Source organism: Pituophis catenifer, unplaced genomic scaffold, assembly GCF_029215685.1.
Source record: "Pituophis catenifer annectens isolate HBS135680 unplaced genomic scaffold, rPitCat1.0.hap2 SCAF_2, whole genome shotgun sequence".
NCBI lineage: Eukaryota > Metazoa > Chordata > Lepidosauria > Squamata > Colubridae > Pituophis > Pituophis catenifer.
Genome location: NW_027256882.1, coordinates 171588143 through 171615814, shown reverse-complemented (window position 1 = coordinate 171615814; position 27672 = coordinate 171588143). Strand labels below are relative to the sequence as shown.

Genomic DNA, 27672 nt, shown 5'->3' with positions numbered 1-27672 from the left:
AGACACTGACAGCTCGCATATATAAGAGCTGTCAACTTATGAGGGTTTTGCTCGCTCACACCGTTCATGCAGTTAGCTGTTCACGTTACTCTGTTGTTAAAGTAATAATTAAAGGACATTGTTACTGTTAACTATTCTGCCTCGATTTCTGCCTGCCCATGTCAGTATAAAGCATGCTGGATTTCACCCCTGCCAGGGATGCTTTCCTTTGGATGTGTGCACTGAATTAGATTTAATGCCCTAAATAGTGCAATTCAAACAGAGAATTCCACCAAACATGGGGTTGGTTCAGGGCCTCTCTTTTCCAGATTAGATCCTGCAAATAGTGCATAACACATCTGAGAACAATTTTTGAACTACATACCCTTGATATGTTCTTGTACTACATCCTTGGTAGTATGTGAAATCCTTGGGTGATCACCAAAACCATGTTCAATCTATTGCCTGAAAGCTTGTTTTGAGCCCTTTCTCTGAAAACATGGAAGCCAATTTATGGGGATGACAAACCATAGTACTTTAGCAGAGCACAGATCTAACTAACTGTAAGTTGATGCTCAAGCCTTGAGATTTAGGTGTTTCAGCTTGTCCCAAAGCCTTGTTTTGCCAGTGGATGTCTATAGTTTGTTGACCATGAATTCTAAAATGAAGAATAGCAGGCATGCCAGCTAATAGTGCCAGGAGCAAAACCAATTTGCATTGGTTTCCAGTAATTTCCATTAAATTCATTTATATTTATTTGAATGCAGTTAATATCACTTCACTTATTTCCCTTTTTAAGCAAAAAGTCCATAAATAGTTTCTAGTCTTTGTTAAAATTACTTCAGTTCCTGACCAAAAAAGTTCATTCTGCCAATTCTGCTAGTTTCATAATCTACCCTTCTATTGTGGTATTTTAGTATTCTTCATTGTTGTGCTTATAATAATCTTGCTGTAGTTACCATATATAAAATCAGTCCTTCCACAACTCTTTTCTAATTGGCTGTCCATAAATCCCAAATAAAGAGTGTTGGGGTTCTTCTTAATATTAATCTTTAAAATTCTTTGTATTATTATATGTATTTGTATACAATTTTTATTTTGCTTTTTCAAAAGTCTGCCATGCATGATAACATGTCCCTTAAATTTTTTTACATTTCCAGCATTCACTAGAAGTATCTTTATACATCTTTTTTCTATTTTTCATATTTATTTTCATTTGTCAACAAGAATAAAAACAAAACAGAGAAACAGAAAAATGAAGCTGACGATGCTGCTCTTCTCTCCCTCCTCCTGTGATGGAAATCATGTTATTTCTTATATAACCAATTATGATTGGCTATATTGATTCTCTGCTTTTATCTCCCTTGTTGGGATGAATGGATTTCTTTGCATACAAATGATGATTTTTAAAAGATATCTGGGTGGGGAATGAGGGAATAAGTTTCCTTTTTAAAATCTTCAAAACCTGCTTCAATAAAACGTGTATTGTGCATTATGCCTTTCCCTGTTTCATGCTTTATTTATTTTCTTTCATCCTTTGTGATTCCTGCATAATTGAACAGGCTACAATCATTCCTCTGGCAGAGCAGATCTATGCAACCACATATGTTAGAGGTTCAAAGCTTAACTTCACCAGACAGAGATCCTGATGCAGCTCTTCATACAATACCAGTAAACTTTCTTGAAATTGTTATTTATTAATTTGTATCCCACCCTTATTATTTTTACAAATAACTTAAGACGGCGCACATATCCAACACACCTTCCTCCTCCTATGTCCCCACAACAACCCTGTGAGGTGGGTAAGGCTCAGAAAGAGTGAATGGCCCAAACCCACCCAGCTGGCTTTCATGGCTATGGCAGGACTTGAACTCACAGTCCCCTGCCTTCTAGCCTGGTGCCTTAATTGTAAGACTAAACTGGCTATTCATGAAAATGTCAGTCTCAAAATCAAGGATAACACATGGTAATTTTTGCCGGCAATTTCTTTATTGTTTCACACCTATAGACAAAATATTTCGTATTAAAAATGCTACTATCAACTTCTACAATGTAGTTTGTAAACTATTAAGTAAACTATTAAGGCTGTCTTCCCCACGTTTTTCTCTCATACAGAATATTTGGACTGAATCACCTCTTATTCCTATGAAATACGGCCCCTCCCTCTTCGGAATCCACCTCCTCATTACCTTCCAGCACAGGTATTTTGGTTAAAAAGGATCAGCTTATTGATGGATGCCTTGTCTCTGAGCATCTATTAACTGTGGGATAGCAAGTATTTTTTAAAAAGTATTACCATATATACTTGTAGAGAAGCCCATACATCAATAAGTTGAAACAATGGTGTATTTAGGGGTGTATTTTGGCACCTAAAATTCTCAGCTTCTTTGTGAATATATTCCCCAACCTGATATTCTGCCAAAGCATTGTGAGTTCTAGTTCTTGAAGTCCCAATACATTCCTCCTTAAAATTCAGTATTGCTTATGCCCTCGTCGATTTATTAGGAGTCGTAATGCTGGTTATTAAATTCCTTTTTAAAAGGTTAGTAGAGATTGTCAGCTGTAAAAACCTACATGGGACATGGTGAACATACGTGTACATTACATTAAGGTTTTTCTTTGAATCAGCTTCCAAAATGCCCCCTTGACATCCTTGTTTCTCAGACTGTAGATCAGAGGATTGAGCATGGGAGTCAGAGCCCCGTATAATAAGGATATGACCTTGTCTTTTTCAGAAATGGATTTCCCTTCAGGTCTCAAGTACATGATCATAATTGTTCCATAAAAGACACTGACCACAGCAAGGTGAGAACTACAGGTGGAGAAGGCTTTTCTGCGTCCCTGGGTAGAGCTGATACGTCGTATAGCCAGGCCTATGCGGATGTATGTCACAACTATGAAGCCAAAGGGAGGGAATAGTAGAAAGAAGCTGGAGATATGCATAAAGAGCTCATTGACTCTGTTGGAACAAGCCAGTTTGAGTAAAGATTGCAGTTCACATGCAAAATGGTTGATGGTGTGATGGCCACAGAAGTCGGTGGGCTGCAAGAGCACGTTGACCAGTGTCGTCATGAAGGCAAGGGCCACTGTCATGGCTACTAGATAAAAGCATAATTTCCAACTCATGATCTGCGTGTAGTATAACGGCTGGCATATAGCTGCCAAGCGATCATATGCCATGACTGCCAAAATGATGCACTCTGTTACAACCAGAAATAGACCCATATACATTTGGACCAAACATCTAGAGAAAGAAATTGTGGGCCTGTAGATGAAGCAGTTCACTAAAATCTCAGGAAGTGCATTGTTGGTAAGAATAAAGTCTACTGTGGAAAGGACACAGATGAAGAAATACATGGGGGTATGAAGTCGGGGGTCAGCAATGATCAACATAATGATGAGTCCATTGCCAAGAAAACTAATGAGATACACCATCAAGAGGAACCAAAAGAGAATAATCTGAGCTTTGGGATATTCTGATAATCCGATCAGGATGAATTTGGTCACCAGTGATTCATTTGAAGTTCCTATCTTATTTTCTCTCATTCTCTCCTGCAGGAAAGAATGAATGGTTGATTGCTGACAACATTCAAAAGAGATGCAATACTTTCACTTTAAATTTTTAGATTGCCAAAGCTGTATAGAAAAAATAAAAATGAAATAAAAACTGTTTGAAAACCGCTTTGCGCATCATGCTTAGACAGAATTTGTTTTAACCATGATTTATTGAATACAATTGTTGGATTCTCACATGGGTAGATTCACACACTGCATTAAAGTATATGTTGTTTGCAAACTGCTGTGACTGCATAAAATGGCACCAATTCATTATTTGGGAGGGTGGAAAGATTGCAAGAAAATCATGTTACTATTCAGAATGAAAAATAGGCTGATGCTTTTATTAGAAAAAAATAACTATATTCTAGGTAGTCCATTCTCAAACTATCCAGAACACTTTTTTAGTGCTGTACTAGAATCCAAAGGAGAAGTTATAAATCAAATTCTTGATCTCCTCCTTGGGCTGTCATTTCCCATAAAAGATTAAGATTGAGAATGGAGGTTGGTTAGACAACTAAATCTCACAAAAAGAAAAACATTCTTGCAATGAAAGGTAAAGAGAGTAGAGAGAAAAGAGATGCTAGCAACAAGTTCAGCCTTATCAAAAAAATAAACATTAGAATTACCAGAAGACAACACAATTCATTTCAGTAGCAGTTCCATTCCCATTTTTTTCCTCAGTCTTCTGTTTAATTAATATTTACATCTAGACTTCCTTTTTCTGTTCCTTCTTATCTTTTTGAATTAGCCTTTGTTCAGATGGATAATTTAAAAGTCATTCACCCTATTTCTTTCTCAGATCCTTTAGTGGCAAACATAAGAGATAGTCCTGCTGTGTTTGTAGATGTATGCACACACAAATACAGATCCACAAACCCCACCACCACACACAGATATGATGGAATTGGACATCTGCTCCTTGTGCTCACTTCATAGTGACTGCATATGTTTGCCAGCAAGCAAAGCTCCTTCTGAAGACATGGCTTCAAAGTCTCCTGTCTAAATCAAGGACTCCATGAATTCACAATTTATTTTACAAATACAAACAGAGAACAACTTACCCACTTAAATTATCTTCTGTATTTGTCTTTTTATCTCTGAAGTTTTGCTTACCCAGTGTTCTTCCAGTGATAAATGGTCAAATATGGTCTCTGCATCATATATATGCAGTACGCTAGGCGTAGTGGTCCTTATTGCATTTGCTTTTACTTCTGAGCCACAGCTCGAGAGGAAAAACAAGCACTTAAAGGGGAAAAATATTAGCAGAAGGATAGTGTCTTAGATCTATTTTTTGCCTTGGCATTAAGAACAACAGTCAGTTCCTTGAGGTAAAAGGTTTTTTTTTTCATTCTCATCTTTTCCCCAGTGGGTAATAAATGCCATTTCTGCTGGAAGAAGGCCTAGATAAAATTCCAAGGACAGGTCTTTAATTGAATTTCAAGGGAATTTCCTGCCCATTAGGTTTAAAGTCGAAAAGATAAATTATTTCATCATTTAAATTCAACTGTGCCATTCTTTTCCAGAAGGACAGCTTTACAGTAAAACCAATGTTTTTTAGTTTCTCAGAGACTGACAACATTTATAGCATAAAATGGCTGTAGAAGGCAGTGCTCTGGTGTGCTTCACAACCAAATGAGAATCCAGCAGTGGGAGAATAGTTTAATGACCACATAGAAGGGGGCGGTCCCACAGGAAGCTTGCAGAACCAATGAGAGACTCCCTCCTGAGGTCCCCGCGCAACCTGTTTTTGGCCAGTAGAGTGCTGCTGGAGGCTGGGGAGGCCAAAAACGGTCCATGTGGGGGGCCCGTGTGGCTGCTTTTTGGCCCATTTTTGGCCCTTTTTTGGCCCATTTTTGGCCCCTTTTGGGCCGGCAGAGTGCTGCAGGAGGCCATGTAGGGTGAAAATGAGGCATGGAGGGCTTGTTGTGGTTCGCCAGCAGCCTGCACGGATTGTGGCTGATCCTGACGAGGAGGAGGCTGGTGTGGTGTCGCGCCAGCAGCCTGTGCAGCCAGCGCTCGAGTTGGACAGCGAGGAGGCTGAAGAAGATGTGGTGCCAGAGGCAGAGATTCAGCCAGGACCTTCAGATCCTCTAGAGGCTCCTTCAAGTGAAGAGAGTGAAGTGGAGGAGCCTCTTCTCAATGCACGAGCACGCAGAGCTGACAAAAGGCAAGAGTGGTTATTCAGGAGGAGGTCTCCTTGAGAGTAAGGCTTGGGGCTAATTGGCCACTCCCTTAGCCTATTTAAGTTTGCACACAGCTGGCAAACATTGCAGGAAACAATGTGTGTTCGTCCGGTCGTTTGTTGAGCATTTGAGAGTGAATTTTCCTTGCAAACCTGGTTTCTGGGCTAATTGCCAACTCTTTAACTAATCTTTGGAATTTCTGGCAGGCTGTTAAGGACATTTTTAGTAATAGCCTGCATTTGAAAAAGACTGTGTTTGTAGTAAACGGAGTTGTTCGGAGTTTTGTGTGTGCTACATTTCTTGGGTTCCGTAGCTGGGGCAGAACAGGGCTGCACGTGGCACGTTTTAGCCAGCAGAGGCACCGTGGGCCGGTCCTTTGATATTTTCAGGCCTGTCCCACGGGCCAGATTTAAGCATCCCACAGTCCGAATCCGGCTCACGAGCCTTAAGTTTGACACCCCTGCCTTAGCTCGTGCATCTCTCTGGGGGTCATGGAATACAGCTTTCGCTTAGGCAGTTTAGCTCCTGGCAAAAATTCTATCGCACAGTCGGTGGGCCAGTAGGGAGGCAGGTTGTTGCATTCTTGTTCACTGAATGCATTGGCCCTGTATTCTTTAAGGACCTGGGGGCAGCCTGGTGATGATTTGGCACCAGTGGCAGTTTTCTCACAGGTCTCCGGGTCACGTGGCAACACCATTGGTTGGGCTTTGCAATGAGGGCGAGGTGGCAATGGTCCCACTCCTAGTCTCACCTTCCTACAGCCATCCTCCCATGTGATGGTGGGTGCCCATTTGTCAAGCAGGCTAGACCCAGAATAGCAATAGCAATACCACTTAGACTTATATACCACTTTACAGTGCTTTACAACCCTCTCTAAGCAGTTTACAGAGTCAGCATATTGCCCCCAACAATTTGGGTCCTCAGGATGACTGACTGCATCATTTTTGGTGCCACCACAAAGCGGATAAGTTCCCATTGGTGGCCGATCTCCAGCCTCACCAGCTCGGTGACTAGGGTGGCTGAGGCTCCACCTATTAGTGTCCCATCAACCTGCTCGAAGCATATCAGGCACACCAGTGGCTTTGTGGTTATTCCTAGTTTCTGGACGGTGGGAAGGCTGATTAGGCACTGGGTGCATCTGGTGTCTATGATGGCCTCTATGTCTCCCTGGGCTACTGTCCTAGGCACTACTATTCCTGACTTTATGGTGAAGGGTCAGATTACTTCACTTACCATCAAGTCATCTTTGCTGTCACCGCTGCTGTCTCTAGGGGCAGCTGGCAGGGTTTCCAGGGCAGGAGTTCCCTCAACCTCGAGAGGAGGGAGAAGATCTCAACGGCTTGCCAGGCGAGCTTCTCTTTCTCGGCTGGCTTGCATGGGGTCTCCTTTGCCACTGTAGGGGTCCAGGCCTGAGGGAGGGGGATGGAGCCAGACACTCCAATGCTCGATGGCCTTGTTGGCCACATCTAAAGCACTTAATGGACCCAGTTGGGGTTGGATTTGGCTCTTCCAGTTGTCTCTAGCTTGACCAATGACCTAAGGCTCTCTTGGGTTTCTTCTCTGGAGCTGCTTTTCGATGCAGGTGGATTTTGAGGCTCATGGCCACCGCCACTCAGTACCACTCATGTATGCGTTTGGGGACACCCAAGCAGGTGCATCCTTGCCACAGATCCAGGACTCCTTGAAGTAGTGGACAAAGAGGTGTTCAGGCCAGTACCACAGTTTTCCCACCACTCTACGGAATTCCCACACCAATTCATTTGTGGGGTAGTCCTTTTGCTTGAGGTCCCTGATCTCAGATTCGGCCTCTTGTCCTGAGGCCATTTTCTCGAACCGTGTTCTCAGCTCCTGCAGGAACTCATCAGCATCTCCAAGATTGGGGGGGGGGGCCTTCATCATGCAGTTGGGTCACCCATTCAGCCATTTCACCTTCCATGTTGTTGGTGATGGATAAAATCATCTCCTAATCTGATTGGTACTGGTGTCCATAGCAATCAATGTGAGCCCAGATTCAGTTCAGGAAATAAGCCAGCTTCTCAGAGCTCCCATCAAAGGTGGCCCTGAAGCACGGTGGGGCAGCTGGCAGTGCGGGCAGGGGTGGGCACCATGGGTTCCGGTGCCCATTGGCACTGGATGCATCCTGTTCTGACCTAGGCTTCCTTAGAAAATAAACAGCATAAACTTAGTCCCGGCAAACCTCTTAAATTCATACAGCTGTAAATTACTTTCATTTACAATCCGCAAGGCTTGATAAGCAGTCTTTCAGAGGAAGGTTATCAATACCCACCTATCTCACATGGAATGCTGCCAAAGAGCTAATTTCCAGATGCAGGGCAAGGCCAAACTTGGAACAGAGTCACAAACAGAAGTTTCAAATCTTGATCAGCCAGATGAACTAACTGCTTCCTGAAAAAGCTCATATTCCGTTCGCTTCTCTTTTATGTCTTATGGGAGGGGACAATCATCTCCAAGCCTTACTCCAAAGATCCTGTTTCCTTAATTGTTCCTGTCTCCTGGCAGCTCTGTACATGCACACTCTGGGAACAGGCTCACGCTGTTCTTCTGCCTTGCTGATATCAGACTCCGGAGACTCCGGAGACAGCAAAGAACTACCAGATGGCCTTGGCTCCCTCTCTGCCTCCAACTCAAAGCTGTCGTCTGAGCCTTCCCCAGACTCCAGGACTGGCCTAGATTCCACCCCAACCTCCTCACTGTCCGAATCTGCTGCCAGCTCTGCTGGACTCTGCTGGGCCACAACACATCCCTGGCCGGGATGGTAGGCCCAGCCAGGGGGGATTTAGTCCACCAGTGGCAAATGGAGGGGTTGTTGATGTGGCGGTCTGACTGGCCTTAGCAGGCCAAAAACACCCTGTTGCAGCCCCAGGCTGGACTGGCCAAGGGGGGCCGACCGTTTGGCGGCTATCAGAGTTTGAGCTGTCAAACTGGTAAATTGGGCCTGCTGAGGGAGACTTGGGCATTATCCACTGTGCCAAATGGAACAAGGAGGAAATTCTGCTCGGGGTGGTCACGTTCCCCTGGGTAGGAAAGATGAACGTCGGCTGGACCAGGGCCATCATGGTTTGGCTGGCTTGGTGGTATTGACTCAGGCTGCTGACACTCAGTTGACCGACCCTCTCTGGCAGCCTACCCAAGATCTGGTTTTGTGACAGCAGTTGGGCACCCCATTCCTGGGACTCACTGAGGTCCAGGGGCCGCATGGCTCTCCACTCAAGGACAGTGGTGCACTCTGTCAGCGTCGAGGCAATCTGGCATTCCTGGAGCATCAGGTGGCCAGTTAGGTCCTCCTTCACCCAGTAGAGCTCTTGGGCAGTCAGCCATTGACTTTGTCTTTGTCATATCACAAATATCCATGCCACTCACATCTCACGTCATATCCTCTTACTCTACAAACATTCTATTTCACAGCAACATTTTTCATCCAGCAAGCTGCAAAATATAGCAACAAATCAGGTAAACTCAATCCTCCTCTTTTCTTTGTCTCTTGTAGCACCTCATATTTAACTTGCAGGTTTTTTCCCTGCCACACCAATTTAGATATGTAATTCCATCACTGTTTAAATGGTGCACAAGATGTCAAAACAGATGTTGCCTGAACTTTTATTAGATTTACAATGTTCTAATCAAGGAATCACCAAGAAAAAAACTCGAATCCCTACCAAAACTGGTAGAGAATCTACTATATATAAATAGGCAGAAGACCCTACTCTCAACTACAAAAATGGGATACGGTCTGGATTGAGAAAGGAGATTTCACTGTTTTCAGCCAGATATGAGTTCTGTGTAGGTTATTCTTCCATGGCTGAAACACCATGCAGTGATAATGGGGAAACACTAATTTTTACTACCTACAATAAATACTGGTAATTATGAATAACTGTCAACTGCAGGTGCCTCTGGGTAATAGACAGAGATGAACACTGATTTAATTTGATATCTTTTTTCCAAACAGTTTCCAAAAAGCTCCTTTCACATCCCTGTTTCTTAGGCTGTAAATTACAGGATTCAGCATAGGGGTCAGAGCTCCATAGACTATAGCTAGGCTCTTTCCCTTGTCAGAAACGGACTCTCTTTCGCTCAAATCAGGGTTACATAAAGGCCCTTTCCACTTGCAGCTCACACCTTGCTGTTGTCAGCGTCTTTTACGGGACGCCACTTAGGAATTTTGTGCCTATTTGGGATTGTATACTGATTCTCTCGGTGTTCTTTTCATATTTTGTTCTTTTTTTTCTTTGTGCCTAAAAAGAGATTCAAAGAAGGAATTAAGCATTTCTGCATTCACCGTTTAGGTCATTCATACGTGGAATCCTTCCCAGTCTCTCTAGAAACTAGAAACAGATTAACAGAGTTGGAAGGGACCTTGTAGGTCATCTGGTCCAACCCCCTTCCCACCAAGCTGGAGACCCTACACCATTTCTGGCAGATGGCAGTCCAGTCTCTTCTTGAAAGCTTCCAGGGATGAAGCTCCCACAACTTCTGAAGGCAATTTCTGTTCCATGGGTTGATTGCTCTCACTGTCAGAAAATTTCTCCTTATTTCCAGGTTGAACCTCTCCTTGTTCACTTTCCATCCATTCTTTCTTGTCTGGCCTTCAGGTGCCTTGGAAAACAGCTTGACCCCCTCCTCTCTGTAGCAGCCACTCAAATATTGGAGCACTGCTATCATGTCTCCCCTGGTCCTTCTCTTCACTAGACTAGCCATGCCCAGTTCCTGTAACGGTTCATTGTATGTTTTAGCCTCCTGTCCCCTAATCATCCTGGTTGCTCTTCTTCCTTTTTCATGTGCATCAAGTGCAAGACACGTAAAATGATTGGGGCTTCTGGAGACCGGAGGAGACCGTTTTCTCCCTCCCAGAGGCTCAAGGAAAGTCTCAGAGCCTGGGGAGGGTGAAAATGCCCCCCCACCACGGTGCAGGAGGCTGAGTAGCCCATTCTCCCCATAGCCACGCCTACCCAGTTGCTAAAATTTTTCAATCCCACCCCTGAATTAGACTTAAACTTATATACCGCTTCATAATGCTTTACAGACCTCTCTTTTTTTTTTTAAAAAAAAGTGTTTTTTATTTTTGTTTTTCATAAGCATATTTAAATGTACAATCTCTTATCCGTCATTAATGCATTTTAATGCATTAATGCATCATTAATCATTTGTTAATTGTTTGGGACTGCTCTTTTACCATTTCCTCTCCTTTGTTTTTCCACAACCTTTCCTCTTCCTCTTTCCTTCTCTTCCTTCTTCTATCTCTTTCTACTTTCTGCATTCCTCCTCTTTTACAACCCTCTCTAAGTGTCTTATAGAGTCAGCATATTGCCCCCAACAATCTGGGTCCTCATATTACCGATCTAGGAAGGATGGAAGGCCAAGTCAACCTTGACCCGGTGAGACTCGAACTGCCAAATTGCAGGCTGCCGGCAATCAGCAGAATTAGCCTGCAGTACTGCATTCTAACCACTGCGTCACCACAGCTCATCACCTTGGAATGAGCTCCAAAGGATCAGAGAACTGGATTTGTGAACAGCATAGTAGTAAGCGAAGCAGAGAGAGAGATAGTTTGTGAAGCCTCCAATTATAGGATGGGTAGGAAAGGGGGCTACAGCAGCAGATCATTAGATAGGAAACTCTTAAGCCAGCAATCAGCATTTAAAAGCAATTCATAATGACATTATATGGTCAACAATTAGAGTTATCTAAAAGTTACACTTCTGTGTGCCCTTCTAGGACACTCTTAAGGTTTTTGGCAGGATTTAGTGAGCCTCTGGTGCTCACCACATACTTCAGACTAAGTCTCTTCAGCCCTAACAGAGATTATGGCAAGTTTATATGGGAGTCCAAACTATCTATTGGGCATCAGTGGCATATAGGCTTTATTATGAGAAATAGAAACTCAGGACTATTTTTGCTAAAGCAATTATTTTCCTTTGATTTTAACCCGGGGAAAAGGACATTCAATGAAAAACTAGCTCACCTTGAAAAATCCTGAATCTCTTGAAGATATCATCAAAGAAAGTATCACACATGATTTAGAAATAAAAGCAATATTCTTATTCTTACTCCTTACAGGCTACAATCATTCCTCTGGCAGAGCAGATCTATGCAACCACATATGTTAGAGGTTCAAAGCTTAACTTCACCAGACAGAGATCCTGATGCAGCTCTTCATATAATACTAGTAAACTTTTTTGAAATTGTTATTTATTAATTTGTATCCCACCCTTATTATTTTTACAAATAACTTGAGACGTCGCACATATCCAACACACTTCCTCCTATGTCCCCACAACAACCCTGTGAGGTGGGTAAGGCTCAGAAAGAGTGAATGGCCCAAACCCACCCAGCTGGCTTTCATGGCTATGGCAGGACTTGAACTCACAGTCCCCTGCCTTCTAGCCTGGTGCCTTAATTGTGAGACTAAACTGGCTATTCATGAAAATGTCAGGTTCGAAATCAAGAACAACACATGGTAATTTTTGCCAGCGATTTCTTTATTGTTTCACACCTACAGACAAAAAATATTTCCTATTAAAAATGCTACTATCAACTTCTACAATGTAGTTTGTAAACTATTAAGTAAACTATTAAGGCTGTCTTCCCCACATTTTTCTCTCATACAGAATATCTGGACTGAATCACCTCTTATTCCTATGAAATACGGCCCCTCCCTCTTCGGAATCCACCTCTTCATTAGTTTCTAGCACAGGTATTTTGGTTAAAAAATCATGGATCATCTTATTGATGAATGCCTTGTTTGTGAGCATCTATTATCTTTGGGATAGCAAGTATTTTTTAAAAAGTATTACCATATATACTTGTAGAGAAGCCCATACATCAATAAGTTGAAAGAATGGTGTATTTAGGGGTGTATTTTGGCACCTAAAATTCTCAGCTTCTTTGTGAGTATATTCCCCAACCTGATATTCTGCAAAAGCATTGTGAGTTCTAGTTCTTGAAGTCCTAATACATTCCTCCTTAAAATTCAGTATTGCTTATGCCCTCGTGGGTTTACTAGGAGTAGTAATGCTGGTTATTAAATTCCTTTTTAAAAGGTTAGTAGAGGTTGTCAGCAGTAAAAACTTACATGGGACATGGTGAACATACGTGTACATTACATTAAGGTTTTTCTTTGAATCAGCTTCCAAAATGCCCCCTTGACAACCTTGTTTCTCAGGCTGTAGATCAGAGGATTGAGCATGGGAGTCAGAGCCCCGTATGTTAAGGATATGACCTTGTCTTTTTCAGAAACGGATTTCCCTTCGGGTCTCAAATACATGATCATAATTGTTCCATAAAAGACACTGACCACAGCAAGGTGAGAACTACAGGTGGAGAAGGCTTTTCTTCGTCCCTGGGTAGAGCTGATATGTCGTATAGCCAGGCCTATGCGGATGTATGTCACAACTATGAAGCCAAAGGGAGGGAATAGCAGAAAGAAGCTACAGATATGCATAAAGAGCTCACTGATTCTGTTGGAACAAGCCAGTTTGAGTAAAGATTGCAGTTCACATGCAAAATGGTTGATGGTGTGATGGCCACAGAAGTCAGTGGGCTGCAAGATCACGTTGACCAGTGTCGTCATGAAGGCAAGGGCCACTGTCATGGCTACTAGATAAAAGCATAATTTCCAACTCATGATCTGCGTGTAGTATAACGGCTGGCATATAGCTGCCAAGCGATCATATGCCATGACTGCCAAAATGATGCACTCTGTTACAACCAGAAATAGACCCATATACATTTGGACCAAACATCTAGAGAAAGAAATTGTGGGCCTGTAGATGAAGCAGTTCACTAAAATCTCAGGAAGTACATTGTTGGTAAGAATAAAGTCTACTGTGGAAAGGACACAGATGAAGAAATACATGGGGGTATGAAGTCGGGGGTCAGCAATGATCAACATAATGATGAGTCCATTGCCAAGAAAACTAATGAGATACACCATCAAGAGGAACCAAAAGAGAATAATCTGAGCTTTGGGATATTCTGATAATCCGATCAGGATGAATTTGGTCACCAGTGATTCATTTGAAGTTCCTATCTTATTTTCTCTCATTCTCTCCTGCAGGAAAGAATGAATGGTTGATTACTGACAACATTCAAAAGAGATGCAATACTTTCACTTTAAATTTTTAGATTGCCAAAGCTGTATAGAAAAAATAAAAATGCAATAAAAACTGTTTGAAAACCGCTTTGCGCATCATGCTTAGACAGAATTTGTTTTAACCATGATTTATTGAATACAATTGTTGGATTCTCACATGGGTAGCTTCACACACTTCATTAATAATAATAATAATAATAATAATAATAATAATAATAATAATAATAATAATAATAATATCAGGGCGGTGTACAGCCAATTTAAAAACACAAGACAAAACAATGATTAAAAATTAAAATAATTAAATAGATTTGGCCCGGTTTAAAACCCCGAAAATTTAAAATACCTCAATTTAAAATTATTATGTTGATAGCCCGGCCTGGCGGAACAACAGGGTCTTCAGAGCGCAGCGAAACACCTGGAGGTCGGAGATCTTACGTATTAAAGTATATGTTGTTTGCAAACTGCTGTGACCACATAAAATGGCACCAATTCATTCTTTGGGAGGGTGGAAAGATTGCAAGAAAATCATGTTACTATTCAGAATGAAAAATAGGCTGATGCTTTTATTAGAAAAAAATAACTATATTCTAGGTAGTCCATTCTCAAACTATCCAGAACACTTTTTTAGTGCTGTACTAGAATCCAAAGGAGAAGTTATAAATCAAATTCTTGATCTCCTCCTTGGGCTGTCATTTCCCGTAAAAGATTAAGATTGAGAATGGAGGTTGGTTAGACAACTAAATCTCACAAAAAGAAAAACATTCTTGCAATGAAAGGTAAAGAGAGTAGAGAGAAAAGAGATGCTAGCAACAAGTTCAGCCTTATCAAAAAAATAAACATTAGAATTACCAGAAGACAACACAATTCATTTCAGTAGCAGTTCCATTCCCATTTTTTTTGCATCAGTCTTCTGTTTAATTAATATTTACATCTAGACTTCCTTTTTCTGTTCCTTCTTATCTTTTTGAATTAGCCTTTGTTCAGATGGATAATTTAAAAGTCATTCACCCTATTTCTTTCTCAGATCCTTTAGTGGCAAACATAAGAGATAGTCCTGCTGTGTTTGTAGATGTATGCACGCACAAATAAAGATCCACAAACCCCATCACCACACACAGATATGATGGAATTGGACATCTGCTCCTTGTGCTCACTTCATAGCAACTGCATATGTTTGCCAGCAAGCAAAGCTCCTTCCGAAGACATGGCTTCAAAGTCTCCTGTCTAGATCAAGGACTCCATGAATTCACAATTTATTTTACAAATACAAACAGAGAACAGAGAACAACTTACCCACTTAAATTATCTTCTGTATTTGTCTTTTTATCTCTGAAGTTTTGCTTACCCAGTGTTCTTCCAGTGATAAATGGTCAAATATGGTCTCTGCATCATATATACGCAGTACGCTAGGCGTAGTGGTCCTCATTGCATTTGCTTTTACTTCTGAGCCACAGCTCGAGAGGAAAAACAAGCACTTACAGGGGAAAAATATTAGCAGAAGGATAGTGTCTTAGATCTATTTTTTGCCTTGGCATTAAGAACAACAGTCAGTTCCTTGAGGTAAAAGGTTTTTTTTTTCATTCTCATCTTTTCCCCAGTGGGTAATAAATGCCATTTCTGCTGGAAGAAGGCCTAGATAAAATTCCAAGGACAGGTCTTTAATTGAATTTCAAGGGAATTTCCTGCCCATTCAGTTTAAAGTCTAAAAGATAAGTTATTTCATCATTTAAATTCAACTGTGCCATTCTTTTCCAGAAGGACAGCTTTACAGCAAAACCAATGTTTTTTAGTTTCTCAGAGACTGACAACATTTATAGCATAAAATGGCTGTAGAAGGCAGTGTTCTGGTGTGCTTCACAACCAAATGAGAATCCAGCAGTGGGAGAATAGTTTAATGACCACATAGAAAGGGGCGGTCCCACAGGAAGCTTGCAGAACCAATGAGAGACTCCCTCCTGAGGTCCCCGCGCAACCTGTTTTTGGCCAGTAGAGTGCTGCTGGAGGCTGGGGAGGCCAAAAACGGTCCATGTGGGGGGCCCGTGTGGCTGCTTTTTGGCCCATTTTTGGCCCTTTTTCGGCCCATTTTTGGCCCCTTTTGGGCCGGCAGAGTGCTGCAGGAGGCCATGTAGGGTGAAAATGAGGCATGGAGGGCTTGTTGTGGCTCGCCAGCAGCCTGCGCAGATTGTGGCTGTTCCTGACGAGGAGGAGGCTGGTGTGGTGTTGCGCCAGCAGCCTGTGCAGTCGGCGCTCGAGTCGGGCCGCGAGGAGGCTGAAGAAGATGTGGTGCCAGAGGCAGAGATTCAGCCAGGACCTTCAGATCCTCCAGAGGCTCCTTCAAGTGAAGAGAGTGAAGTGGAGGAGCCTCTTCTCAATGCACGAGCACGCAGAGCTGACAAAAGGCAAGAGTGGTTATTCAGGAGGAGGTCTCCTTGAGAGTAAGGCTTGGGGCTAATTGGCCACTCCCTTAGCCTATTTAAGTTTGCACACAGCTGGCAAACGTTGCAGAAAACAATGTGTGTTCGTCCGGTCGTTTGTTGAGCATTTGAGAGTGAATTTTCCTTGCAAACCTGGTTTCTGGGCTAATTGCCAACTCTTTAACTAATCTTTGGAATTTCTGGCAGGCTGTTAAGGACATTTTTAGTAATAGCCTGCATTTGAAAAAGACTGTGTTTGTAGTGAACGGAGTTGTTCGGAGTTTTGTGTGTGCTACATTTCTTGGGTTCCGTAGCTGGGGCAGAACAGGGCTGCACGTGGCACGTTTTAGCCAGCAGAGGCACCGTGGGCCGGTCCTTTGATATTTTCAGGCCTGTCCCACGGGCCAGATTTAAGCATCCCACAGTCTGAATCCGGCTCACAAGCCTTAAGTTTGACACCCCTGCTTTACCTCATGCATCTCTCTGGGGGTCATGGAATACAGCTTTCGCTTAGGCAGTTTAGCTCCTGGCAAAAATTCTATCGCACAGTCGGTGGGCCAGTAGGGAGGCAGGTTGTTGCATTCTTGTTCACTGAATGCATTGGCCCTGTATTCTTTAAGGACCTGGGGGCAGCCTGGTGATGATTTGACACCGGTGGCAGTTTTCTCACAGGTCTCCGGGTCACGTGGCAACACCATTGGTTGGGCTTTGCAATGAGGGCGAGGTGGCAATGGTCCCACTCCTAGTCTCACCTTCCTACAGCCATCCTCCCATGTGATGGTGGGTGCCCATTTGTCAAGCAGGCTAGACCCAGAATAGCAATAGCAATACCACTTAGACTTATATACCACTTTACAGTGCTTTACAACCCTCTCTAAGCAGTTTACAGAGTCAGCATATTGCCCCCAACAATTTGGGTCCTCAGGATGACTGACTGCATCATTTTTGGTGCCACCACAAAGCAGATAAGTTCCCAGTGGTGGCCGATCTCCAGCCTCACCAGCTCGGTGTCTAGGGTGTCTGAGGCTCCACCTATTAGTGTCCCATCAACTTGCTCGAAGCATATCAGGCATCAGTGGCATTGTAGTTATTCCTAGTTTCTGGACGGTGGAAAGGCTGATTAGGCACTGGGTGCATCTGGTGTCTATGATGTCCTGCATGTCTCCCTGGGCTACTATCCTAGGCACTACTATTCCTGACTTTATGGTGAAGGGTCAGATTGCTTCACTTACCATCAGGTCATCTTTGCTGTCACCGCTGCTGTCACTAGGGGCAGCTGGCAGGGTTTCCAGGGCCGGAGTTCCCTCAACCTCGAGAGGAGGGAGGAGATCTCAACGGCTTGCCGGGCGAGCTTCTCTTTCTCGGCTGGCTTGCATGGGGTCTCTTTTGCCACTGTAGGGGTCCAGGCCTGAGGGATGGGGGATGGAGCCAGATATTCCAATGCTTGATGGCCCTGTTGGCCACATCTAAAGCACTTAATGGACCCAGTTGGGGTTGGATTTAGCTCTTCCAGCTGTCTCGAGCTTGACCAATGACCTAAGGCTCTCTTGGGTTTCTTCTCTGGAGCTGCTTTTCGATGCAGGTGGATTTTGAGGCTCATGGCCGCCGCCACTCAGTACCACTCATGTATGCGTATGGGGACACCCAGGCAGGTGCATCCCTGCCGCAGATCCAGGACTCCTTGAAGTAATGGACAAAGAAGTGTTCAGGCCAGTACCACAGTTTTCCCACCACTCTACGGAATTCCCACATCAGTTCATTTGCGGGGTAGTCCTTTTGCTTGAGGTCGCTGATCTCAGATTCGGCCTCTTGTCCTGAGGCCATGTTCTCGAACTGTGTTCTCAGCTCCTGCAGGAACTCATCAGCATCTCCAAGATTGGGGGGGGGGGCTTCATCATGCAGTTGGGTCACCCATTCAGCCGTTTCACCTTCCATGTTGTTGGTGATAGATAAAATCATCTCCTAATCTGATTGGTACTGGTGTCCATAGCAATCAATGTGAGCCCAGATTCAGTTCAGGAAATAAGCCAGCTTCTCAGAGCTCACATCAAAGGTGGCCCTGAAGCACAGTGGGGCAGCTGGCAGTGCAGGCAGGGGTGGGCGCCATGGGTTCCGGTGCCCATTGGTACTGGATGCATCCTGTTCTGACCTAGGCTTCCTTAGAAAATAAACAGCAAATTTAGTCCCGGCAAACCTCTTTAATTCATACAGCTGTAAATTACTTTCATTTACAGTCCGCAAGGCTTGATAAGCAGTCTTTCAGAGGAAGGTTATCAATACCCACCTATCTCACGTGGAATGCTGCCAAAGAGCTAATTTCCAGATGCAGGGCAAGGCCAAACTTGGAACAGAGTCACAAACAGAAGTTTCAAATCTTGATCAGCCAGATGAACTAACTGCTTCCTGAAAAAGCTCATATTCCGTTCGCTTCTCTTTTATGTCTTATGGGAGGGGACAATCATCTCCAAGCCTTACTCCAAAGATCCTGTTTCCTTAATTGGCGGTTTGGCGGCTATCAGAATTTGAGCAGTCAAACTGGTAAATTGGGCCTGCTGAGGGAGATTTGGGCATTATCCACTGTGCCAAATGGAACAAGGAGGAAATTCCGCTCAGGGTGGTCACGTTCCCCTAGGTAGGAAAGATGAATGTCGGCTGGACCAGGGCCATCACGGTTTGGCTGGCTTGGTGGTATTGACTCAGGCTGCTGACACTCAGTTGACCGACCCTCTCTGGCAGCCTATCCAAGGTCTGGTTTTGTGACAGCAGTTGGGCACCCCATTCCTGGGACTCACTGAGGTCCAGGGGCCGCATGGCTCTCCACTCAAGGACAGTGGTGCACTCTGTCAGCGTCGAGGCAATCTGGCATTCCTGGAGCATCAGGTGGCCAGTTAGGTCCTCCTTCACCCAGTAGAGCTCTTGGGCAGTCAGTCATTGACTTTGTCTTTGTCATATCACAAATATCCATGCCACTCACATCTCACGTCATATCCTCTTACTCTACAAACATTCTATTTCACAGCAACATTTTTCATCCAGCAAGCTGCAAAATATAGCAACAAATCAGGTAAACTCAATCCTCCTCTTTTCTTTGTCTCTTGTAGCACCTCATATTTAACTTGCAGGTTTTTTCCCTGCCACACCAATTTAGATATGTAATTCCATCACTGTTTAAATGGTGCACAAGATGTCAAAACAGGTGTTGCCTGAACTTTATTAGATTTACAATGTTCTAATCAAGGAATCACCAAGAAAAAAACTCGAATCCCTACCAAAACTGGTAGAGAATCTACTATATATAAATAGGCAGAAGACCCTACTCTCAACTACAAAAATGGGATACGGTCTGGATTGAGAAAGGAGATTTCACTGTTTTCAGCCAGATATGAGTTCTGTGTAGGTTATTCTTCCATGGCTGAAACACCATGCAGTGATAATGGGGAAACACTAATTTTTACTACCTACTGGTAATTATGAATAACTGTCAACTGCAGGTGCCTCTGGGTAATAGACAGAGATGAACACTGATTTAATTTGATATCTTTTTTCCAAACAGTTTCCAAAAAGCTCCTTTCACATCCCTGTTTCTTAGGCTGTAAATTACAGGATTCAGCATAGGGGTCAGAGCTCCATAGACTATAGCTAGGCTCTTTCCCTTGTCAGAAACAGACTCTCTTTCCGGCACCATGTACATTATGGTGATTGTCCCATAAAAGACGCTGACAACAGCAAGGTGTGAGCTGCAAGTGGAAAGGGCCTAGGATTTGGCAATTGTTAACAGGATGCTTTTTAAAAAGCTTTCTGAAACACAATATTGGTCCATTAGTTCATTTTTATCTTGAATTGAATTGGATAGAATTGAAGTTTATTTTGCAGTCATGCTGACATTGCTGAGAAAAAGTCCTTTCTGTGGCGATACTAAGGATACAGAATAAATGAAAGCCCAGGTTGTATCCAAAAATACCTTTACTGTTCTCAGAGCAGATAGCATTTTAAATGTACCTGGGTCTGCTGCTTGTTTCAACAGAGTGTATTCTCCTTGCAGTCATGGCATATGATCGCTTTGCAGCTATATGCCAACCCTTACACTACATGCAGATCATGAATTGGAATTTATGCACTTCGCTGGTAGCTACATCAGTGACTCTTGTTTACACTTTTACCTTGATCAATGGGCTGTTGCAGCCCACTGACTTCTGTGGCCATCGCATTATCAACCATTTTGTTTGTGAGCTACAATCTTTTGTCAAACTGGGTTGTTCCAACTCACATATCAGTGAGGTCTTGATGAATGTTTCCAGCCTCTTTCTCTTAATCCCTCCCTTTGGCTTCATAGTTGTGACATATGGTCGCATAGGCCGGGCTGTAATGCACATTCGCTGAAATCAGGGTTACATAAAGTGTTAGATCAGGCGCAGGAACAGAAGACGTGACCAGCTCGATACATGTAACAACTTTATTTACATAGTAACAAGTAAAAGAAGACTGCTGGCGCGCTGCCGGAGCTCTCCTTATATTCGCTCCCGGCAGACGCACCGCCCCTAGACAGGGATTCAAATCTCCCGCCCGATGGCTGGCAGCCAATCAGGGCGGATGCCCTTATATGGACATAACACTCCTCCCCCCTTAGTCTGAACTGTCCATCTCGTTTACAAAAGTCACGTAGTCGCGCAGGTACGTAGGACGCCTCGGCACCCTAGCTGACCTGCGCAGTCTCACTTGTTCTCCGTCTCCGACCTGGATGGACGGGGCTCTGTCGTCTCCGGGCTCCCTCTCCGGAACCGGGCTTGGTTCGGCTGTCGAGTGAGCGGGGTCACCCCCAGCGCCTCCGGCCGGACCGCAGACCTTGGGTGGCTGGTTCTGGTGGTCTTCTTCCTGGCCTGTGGATCTGTTTCCTCGTCTCGGTGGCTCGGTTCCGACCCGGGAAGAGCGTCTGAGTCTCGGTAAGTCCATCGTTTGCTCCTCCCTGGTCTCCCGGGCGCTGCGGTTCGGTTGCGGTTCGGCCTGGTGCCGGGTGGGTGGTGGTTCTGTTTGGTGCCCTCTGGACCGGCCCGCCGGCTGCGGGAGGTGCTGGCCCGTGTTGCGTTGTCCGACCTCGCAGGGGTGGTGTTGGTCTGCTAGGTCGGGCTGGCGTTGGTCTACCCTGTCTGGTCGGTGGTTGTCGACCTGGTCGGGCTGTTGTTGCGGCACTACCTCTGCGGGGCGGCGGAGGTCTCCCTTGCCGGGGTGGTGCAGGCCTACCTGGCCGGGTTGTTGTCGGCTTTCCCTTCCCCCTAGTCCCTGGTCTACCGTTGGGTGGTGCCTGGGGTCATCCGGGTCGGGGTGTTGTTTCCTGGCTGCCTCTTGTGATGGGCGGGGGTCCCTCTTGCCGGGGAGTCGAGTGCCACCCTTGCCCATAGGTTTGGGGGTGCCCGTCTTGGATGGGTCCCGGTCTACTCGCCTGGAACTGCAGTCTCCCTTGCTGGGCTGGCATGGGCTGCTGTAACTGGTGGGGTGCGCTGCTCCTCCTCTGGGCAGGTCCCGGTCTACCTGCGGGCTGGGTTGGTGGTCCTTGGCCTTGCCGTGCCCGGTGCCCACCTGGCTGGGTTGGTGGTGCCATCCCCCGTGTGGTTGGCCCCGGTCTACCTCGCTGGGCTGCCGGTGTGACAGCATTTGGTAGTGGGCTGGGCCAACCTTGTCGGGGTGGTGCTGCTCTGCCTCGCAGGGGTGTGGTAGGCCTACCTCGTCAGGGTGTTGTAGGCCTACCTCGTCGGGGTGTTGTAGGCCTACCTGGTCTGGGTGTGGTAGGCCTACCTCGCCGGGGTGTTGGAGGCCTACCTCGTCGGGGTGTTGTAGGCCTCCCTCGTCAGGCTGGTTTTCATGTGCCCCCCCCCACCTTTTTCGGAGTTGGTCGATGTGGCGTCTCGTGAACTGTCCATCTTCCAACTCAACGATGTAGGATTTGGGCCCGGTTGTGCTGGCAATTTTCCCCTTCAGCCACTTAGGAGAGCCGCTGAAATTTAGCGCGAAGATTGAATCTCCTTTGCTGAAGGCGCGAAGCGGGCGGCTGGCGGTTGCGGTCACTTCCGGGCTGTATTGGGGGTGCAGCCGGTCCAAGGGTGACCTCAACCTTCTGCCCATCAACAGTTCGGCCGGGCTCTTGTGGGTGGTGGCGTGTGGCGTGATGTGCTGTGTGAGGAGGAAGTTGTCTATGCGCTCTTGCCAGTCCCCCGGGCCCATCTTGGTGAGGGCCTCTTTGGTCAGCCGGACCATGCGTTCGGCTTGTCCGTTTCCGGCCGGCCTGTAAGGGGCGGACAGGGCGTGGCGGATGCCCAGTCCTGCCAGGAAGGACTCCATGGCCAGGGATGTGAGCTGGGGGCCGTTGTCTGAGACCAGCACATCCGGTAGGCCGTGTGTGGCAAACAGGCGGCGCAGGGCTCGGATGGTTGCTTCAGTTGTGGTAGATGCCATCGGCACCACCTCGAGCCATTTGGAGAAGGCATCTACCACGATGAGGAGGTGTCGCCCTTGCATCGGACCCGCGAAGTCAATGTGGATCCTCGACCAGGGGTTGCTGGGGGTCTCCCACTTCGCGACTTCGGATTGCGGCGGCGCTGGGCGAACTTCTTGGCACGGGTCACATCTGGAGACCCATTGTTCAATGTCTTTGTCCATGGAGGGCCACCAGACATAACTCCGTGCCAGGGCCTTCATGCGGACGATGCCCGGGTGCCCCTTGTGTAAGGTTTCTAGCGTCCGCCGTTGCAGGGTGCCTGGAATCAGCACCCTGTCTCCCCATAGCAGGCAGCCTTTGATGGTGGACAGCTCCTCCTGTTTCCTTGCGAACGGGCTGAACCTTTCCTCTGGCTTTTCCGCTGGCCACCCTCTGAGGATCCAGGACTTCACTTGGCGGAGTGTGGGGTCCTTTTGGGTGTGGACGGCCACATCTGCGGATGACACCGGGCAGCTGGCGTCGTCATCAATGTGAAGTAGGTGGAGCGTGGGGGCTGGGTCCTCGACCGGCTTCCTCGACGGGCATCTGCTGAGGGCGTCAGCGTTCCCTATGGCTGTGCCTGGCTGGTGCACGAGCCTATAGGAGTAGCCAGCTAGGAAGATGGCCCATCTCGTCATTCTTGGGGACATGAAGGTCGGGGTTGGTTGGTCGCCTGCGAGGAGTCCCAGGAGAGGCTTGTGGTCTGTGACTATGGTGAAGCGTCTTCCGTAGAGGTATTCGTGGAAGCGCTTCACTCCAGCCACGATGGCCAGGGCTTCTTTGTCCAGCTGGCTATAGTTCCGTTCTGCGCCGGACATAGTCTTTGAAAAGTACGCGATTGGGGCTTCCGAGCCATTGGGCAGTTCGTGGCTGAGGACTGCCCCCACCCCGTAAGGCGACGCGTCGCAGGTCAGTCTGATGGGGAGCGTCTCGCTGTACTGGATGAGGACGCTTTTGGACGTCAATAGTCCTTTGATGGCCCGGAATGCCGCTTCCTCTTCCTGGCCCCACTTCCAGGAAGCCGATTTCCCCAGCAGGCGGTGGAGTGGCTCAGCAACTGTGGCTTTCTGTTTTAAGAAAATGGCGTAGAAGTTGAGCAACCCAAGGAAAGCCTGAAGCTCCGTTTTGTTTTTTGGGCTTGGAGCTTCATGGATTGCTTCCACTTTTGATTTGGTGGGGTGTATGCCTGTGCTATCAATGAGGAAGCCCAGGAACTCGACTTCCTGTACTCCTATGATGCACTTGTCCCGCCTGACCCTCAAACCCTTGTCCTTGAATCGCTGCAGGACAAGCCTGAGCCTTTCAAGGAGTTGGGGTCTCGAGTCACCGGAGATGAGCACATCATCGAAGTAAGGCACCACCCCTGGAACGCCTTGGAGAAGGCGTTCCATCATGGATTGGAATATGCCAGGGGCAGCGCTGACTCCAAATTGGAGGCGGTTACATTTAAATGCCCCTCTGTGCGTGACAATTGTCTGAGCCTCCGCCGTTTTGTCATCCACTGGCAGTTGCTGGTAAGCCTGGGCCAGGTCCAGTTTCGCGAAAATTGATCCAGATCCCAGGGAATGCAGCAGGTGTTGCACCACTGGGACTGGGTATGCGCTCTGTGCCAACGCCTTGTTGATGGTACAACGGTAGTCAGCACAGATGCGCACAGACCCATCATGCTTCAGTGGGGTCACAATGGGGGTCTCCCATGAGGCATGATCGATCGGTTCCAGTACGCCCTGGGCGATCAGCTTATCCAGCTGTTCATCTACTTTCGGCCGCAGGGCAAATGGAACTCGGCGGGGCTTGAGCCTGATTGGGGTGATTCCCTTGTCCAGATTAAAGGAGATTGGCCTCCCCACAAATTTCCCCAGCTTACCATCGAAGACTTCTTTGAACTCTTCGATGATGGAGTCGAGTTCGTCCCTGCGGATCTCGTGGATGCCCTGAAGTGAAAGTCCTAGAGGCTTGAACCACTCCACGCCCAGCAGGTTCGGTCGGCTGTGCTGCACGATGGTGATGGGCAGCTTTCCATCGAAGTCGTTGTACTTCACATGGATGGTTGCTCTGCCTAGGATGTCGATGGGGTTTCCATTAAAGTCCACAAGTTTGTCTTTCGGGGCTTTCAGCTGGGTCCTTTTGTATGCCGGTTTCAGCTGTTGTAGGTGCTGCCAGTCCATGATGGAGAAGGCGGATCCGGAGTCTACCTCCATCTTGCACGGAGACCCCTCTGCTAGCAGCGTCACGTGGAACTTGGTGGTCCCCTCGTCGCTTGTGTGAGCAATGGTGGTGGTCTGGTGCACCGTTCTGTTTCGGGGATATTCCTCCTCCCCGCGCCGGGACTGGTTTGAGGACCGTTTGGATGTCCTCTGGTTATCTTTGCGATTTTCCCGGAATCGCGGTCTGGGCGGCTCCGGGGCTGGGTCTGTGGCTCTGCAGGCCTCGGCGATGTGGCCCCTCTTCAGGCATCGGCGGCAGGTCGCGTCCCTCCATCTGCAGGTCGCTCTGGGGTGGTCGCCTCTGCAGCTGCCGCATCGCTCTCCGCGGTCGCCATGCGGTGGGGTTTCCCGCCTGGGAGGGCGGGACACCTTGTGGACGGCCATTTCCTCATCAGACTCGGATTGAGTGGTTGCCTCGTCCGATGAGGTTGGGCCCGACTTGTGGATCTTATGGATCCCTCTTGCTTTTACCATTGCAGCGGCTGCTTGTTCGGACGTTTCCGCCGCTGTTGCCTCGTCGAGGACGTCTTTAAGCGGAATCTTCTTCCTGCTGAGGAATTTCTTCTGCAGCCCCACATCTCGCATTCCAAACACAATGCGGTCCCGGATGGCATTGTCCACATTGTCGAACTCACAGTTGGCAGCGAGTTGGCGGAGCGCTGCCACGAATTCTTTGATTGATTCACCTTCCCGCTGGTTTCTTTGCTGGAAGGTGAACCTGTTTGCGATGGGGGTGCCTGTAGGTGCATAGTGCTCCTGTAAGACGTCCTGCAGGTCATTCCAGGACATCTCCTCGATGTCCCTAGGTGCCACGAGGTCCATCGCCATCTCTAAGACGTCCGATCCGCAATGAGCCAGGAAGAGGGCTCTTTTCCTCTCATCATCGAGGTTCTGGTATCCATTTCCTCGCAGGAACTGCCGGAATCGGACCATGTATGACCTCCACTTCTCCCGGGATGGGTCGAACGGGTTCAGCGCGGTCATCGGGGCTTGCGGGGTAGCCATTCTGGAATTCGCTGTGGTGAGGTGACTTCAGCTCTTTGGGCGATCGTGCCGTGAGTCTTTCTCAGGTTCTCTTCTCTAGTCCTTCGTCGCCAGTGTTAGATCAGGCGCAGGAACAGAAGACGTGACCAGCTCGATACATGTAACAACTTTATTTACATAGTAACAAGTAAAAGAAGACTGCTGGCGCGCTGCCGGAGCTCTCCTTATATTCGCTCCCGGCAGACGCACCGCCCCTAGACAGGGATTCAAATCTCCCGCCCGATGGCTGGCAGCCAATCAGGGCGGATGCCCTTATATGGACATAACATAAAGGCCCTTTCCACTTGCAGCTCACACCTTGCTGTTGTCAGCGTCTTTTACGGGACGCCACTTAGGAATTTTGTGCCTATTTGGGATTGTATACTGATTCTCTCGGTGTTCTTTTCATATTTTGTTCTTTTTTTTCTTTGTGCCTAAAAAGAGATTCAAAGAAGGAATTAAGCATTTCTGCATTCACCGTTTAGGTCATTCATACGTGGAATCCTTCCCAGTCTCTCTAGAAACTAGAAACAGATTAACAGAGTTGGAAGGGACCTTGTAGGTCATCTGGTCCAACCCCCTTCCCACCAAGCTGGAGACCCTACACCATTTCTGGCAGATGGCAGTCCAGTCTCTTCTTGAAAGCTTCCAGGGATGAAGCTCCCACAACTTCTGAAGGCAATTTCTGTTCCATGGGTTGATTGCTCTCACTGTCAGAAAATTTCTCCTTATTTCCAGGTTGAACCTCTCCTTGTTCACTTTCCATCCATTCTTTCTTGTCTGGCCTTCAGGTGCCTTGGAAAACAGCTTGACCCCCTCCTCTCTGTAGCAGCCACTCAAATATTGGAGCACTGCTATCATGTCTCCCCTGGTCCTTCTCTTCACTAGACTAGCCATGCCCAGTTCCTGTAACGGTTCATTGTATGTTTTAGCCTCCTGTCCCCTAATCATCCTGGTTGCTCTTCTTCCTTTTTCATGTGCATCAAGTGCAAGACACGTAAAATGATTGGGGCTTCTGGAGACCGGAGGAGACCGTTTTCTCCCTCCCAGAGGCTCAAGGAAAGTCTCAGAGCCTGGGGAGGGTGAAAATGCCCCCCCACCACGGTGCAGGAGGCTGAGTAGCCCATTCTCCCCATAGCCACGCCTACCCAGCAACCGGGCAGAGAACCAGTTGCTAAAATTTTTCAATCCCACCCCTGAATTAGACTTAAACTTATATACCGCTTCATAATGCTTTACAGACCTCTCTCTTTTTTTTTAAAAAAAAAGTGTTTTTTATTTTTGTTTTTCATAAGCATATTTAAATGTACAGTCTCTTATCCGTCATTAATGCATTTTAATGCATTAATGCATCATTAATCATTTGTTAATTGTTTGGGACTGCTCTTTTACCATTTCCTCTCCTTTGTTTTTCCACAACCTTTCCTCTTCCTCTTTCCTTCTCTTCCTTCTTCTATCTCTTTCTACTTTCTGCATTCCTCCTCTTTTACAACCCTCTCTAAGTGTCTTATAGAGTCAGCATATTGCCCCCAACAATCTGGGTCCTCATATTACCGATCTAGGAAGGATGGAAGGCCAAGTCAACCTTGAGCCGGTGAGACTCGAACTGCCAAATTGCAGGCTGCCGGCAATCAGCAGAATTAGCCTGCAGTACTGCATTCTAACCACTGCGTCACCACAGCTCATCACCTTGGAATGAGCTCCAAAGGATCAGAGAACTGGA

General features: G+C 46.5%; 2 protein-coding genes across 2 annotated transcripts; both read right to left on the bottom strand.

Moving 5' to 3' along the window:
* Positions 1-2580: 2580 nt before the first annotated feature.
* Positions 2581-4677, bottom strand: LOC139310819 (olfactory receptor 13H1-like). Its single transcript, XM_070935049.1, has 2 exons — positions 4651-4677; positions 2581-3531 (listed from the first exon to the last, which is right to left on the bottom strand). Exon 2 carries the CDS (start codon positions 3523-3525, stop codon positions 2581-2583), a length of 945 nt encoding a protein of 314 aa, XP_070791150.1. The 5' UTR covers positions 3526-3531; positions 4651-4677.
* Positions 4678-12840: 8163 nt separating this feature from the next.
* On the bottom strand, positions 12841-13785 carry LOC139310817 (olfactory receptor 13H1-like). Its single transcript, XM_070935048.1, has one exon. The coding sequence runs from the start codon at positions 13783-13785 to the stop codon at positions 12841-12843; it is 945 nt and encodes a 314-aa protein (XP_070791149.1).
* Positions 13786-27672: the final 13887 nt, after the last annotated feature.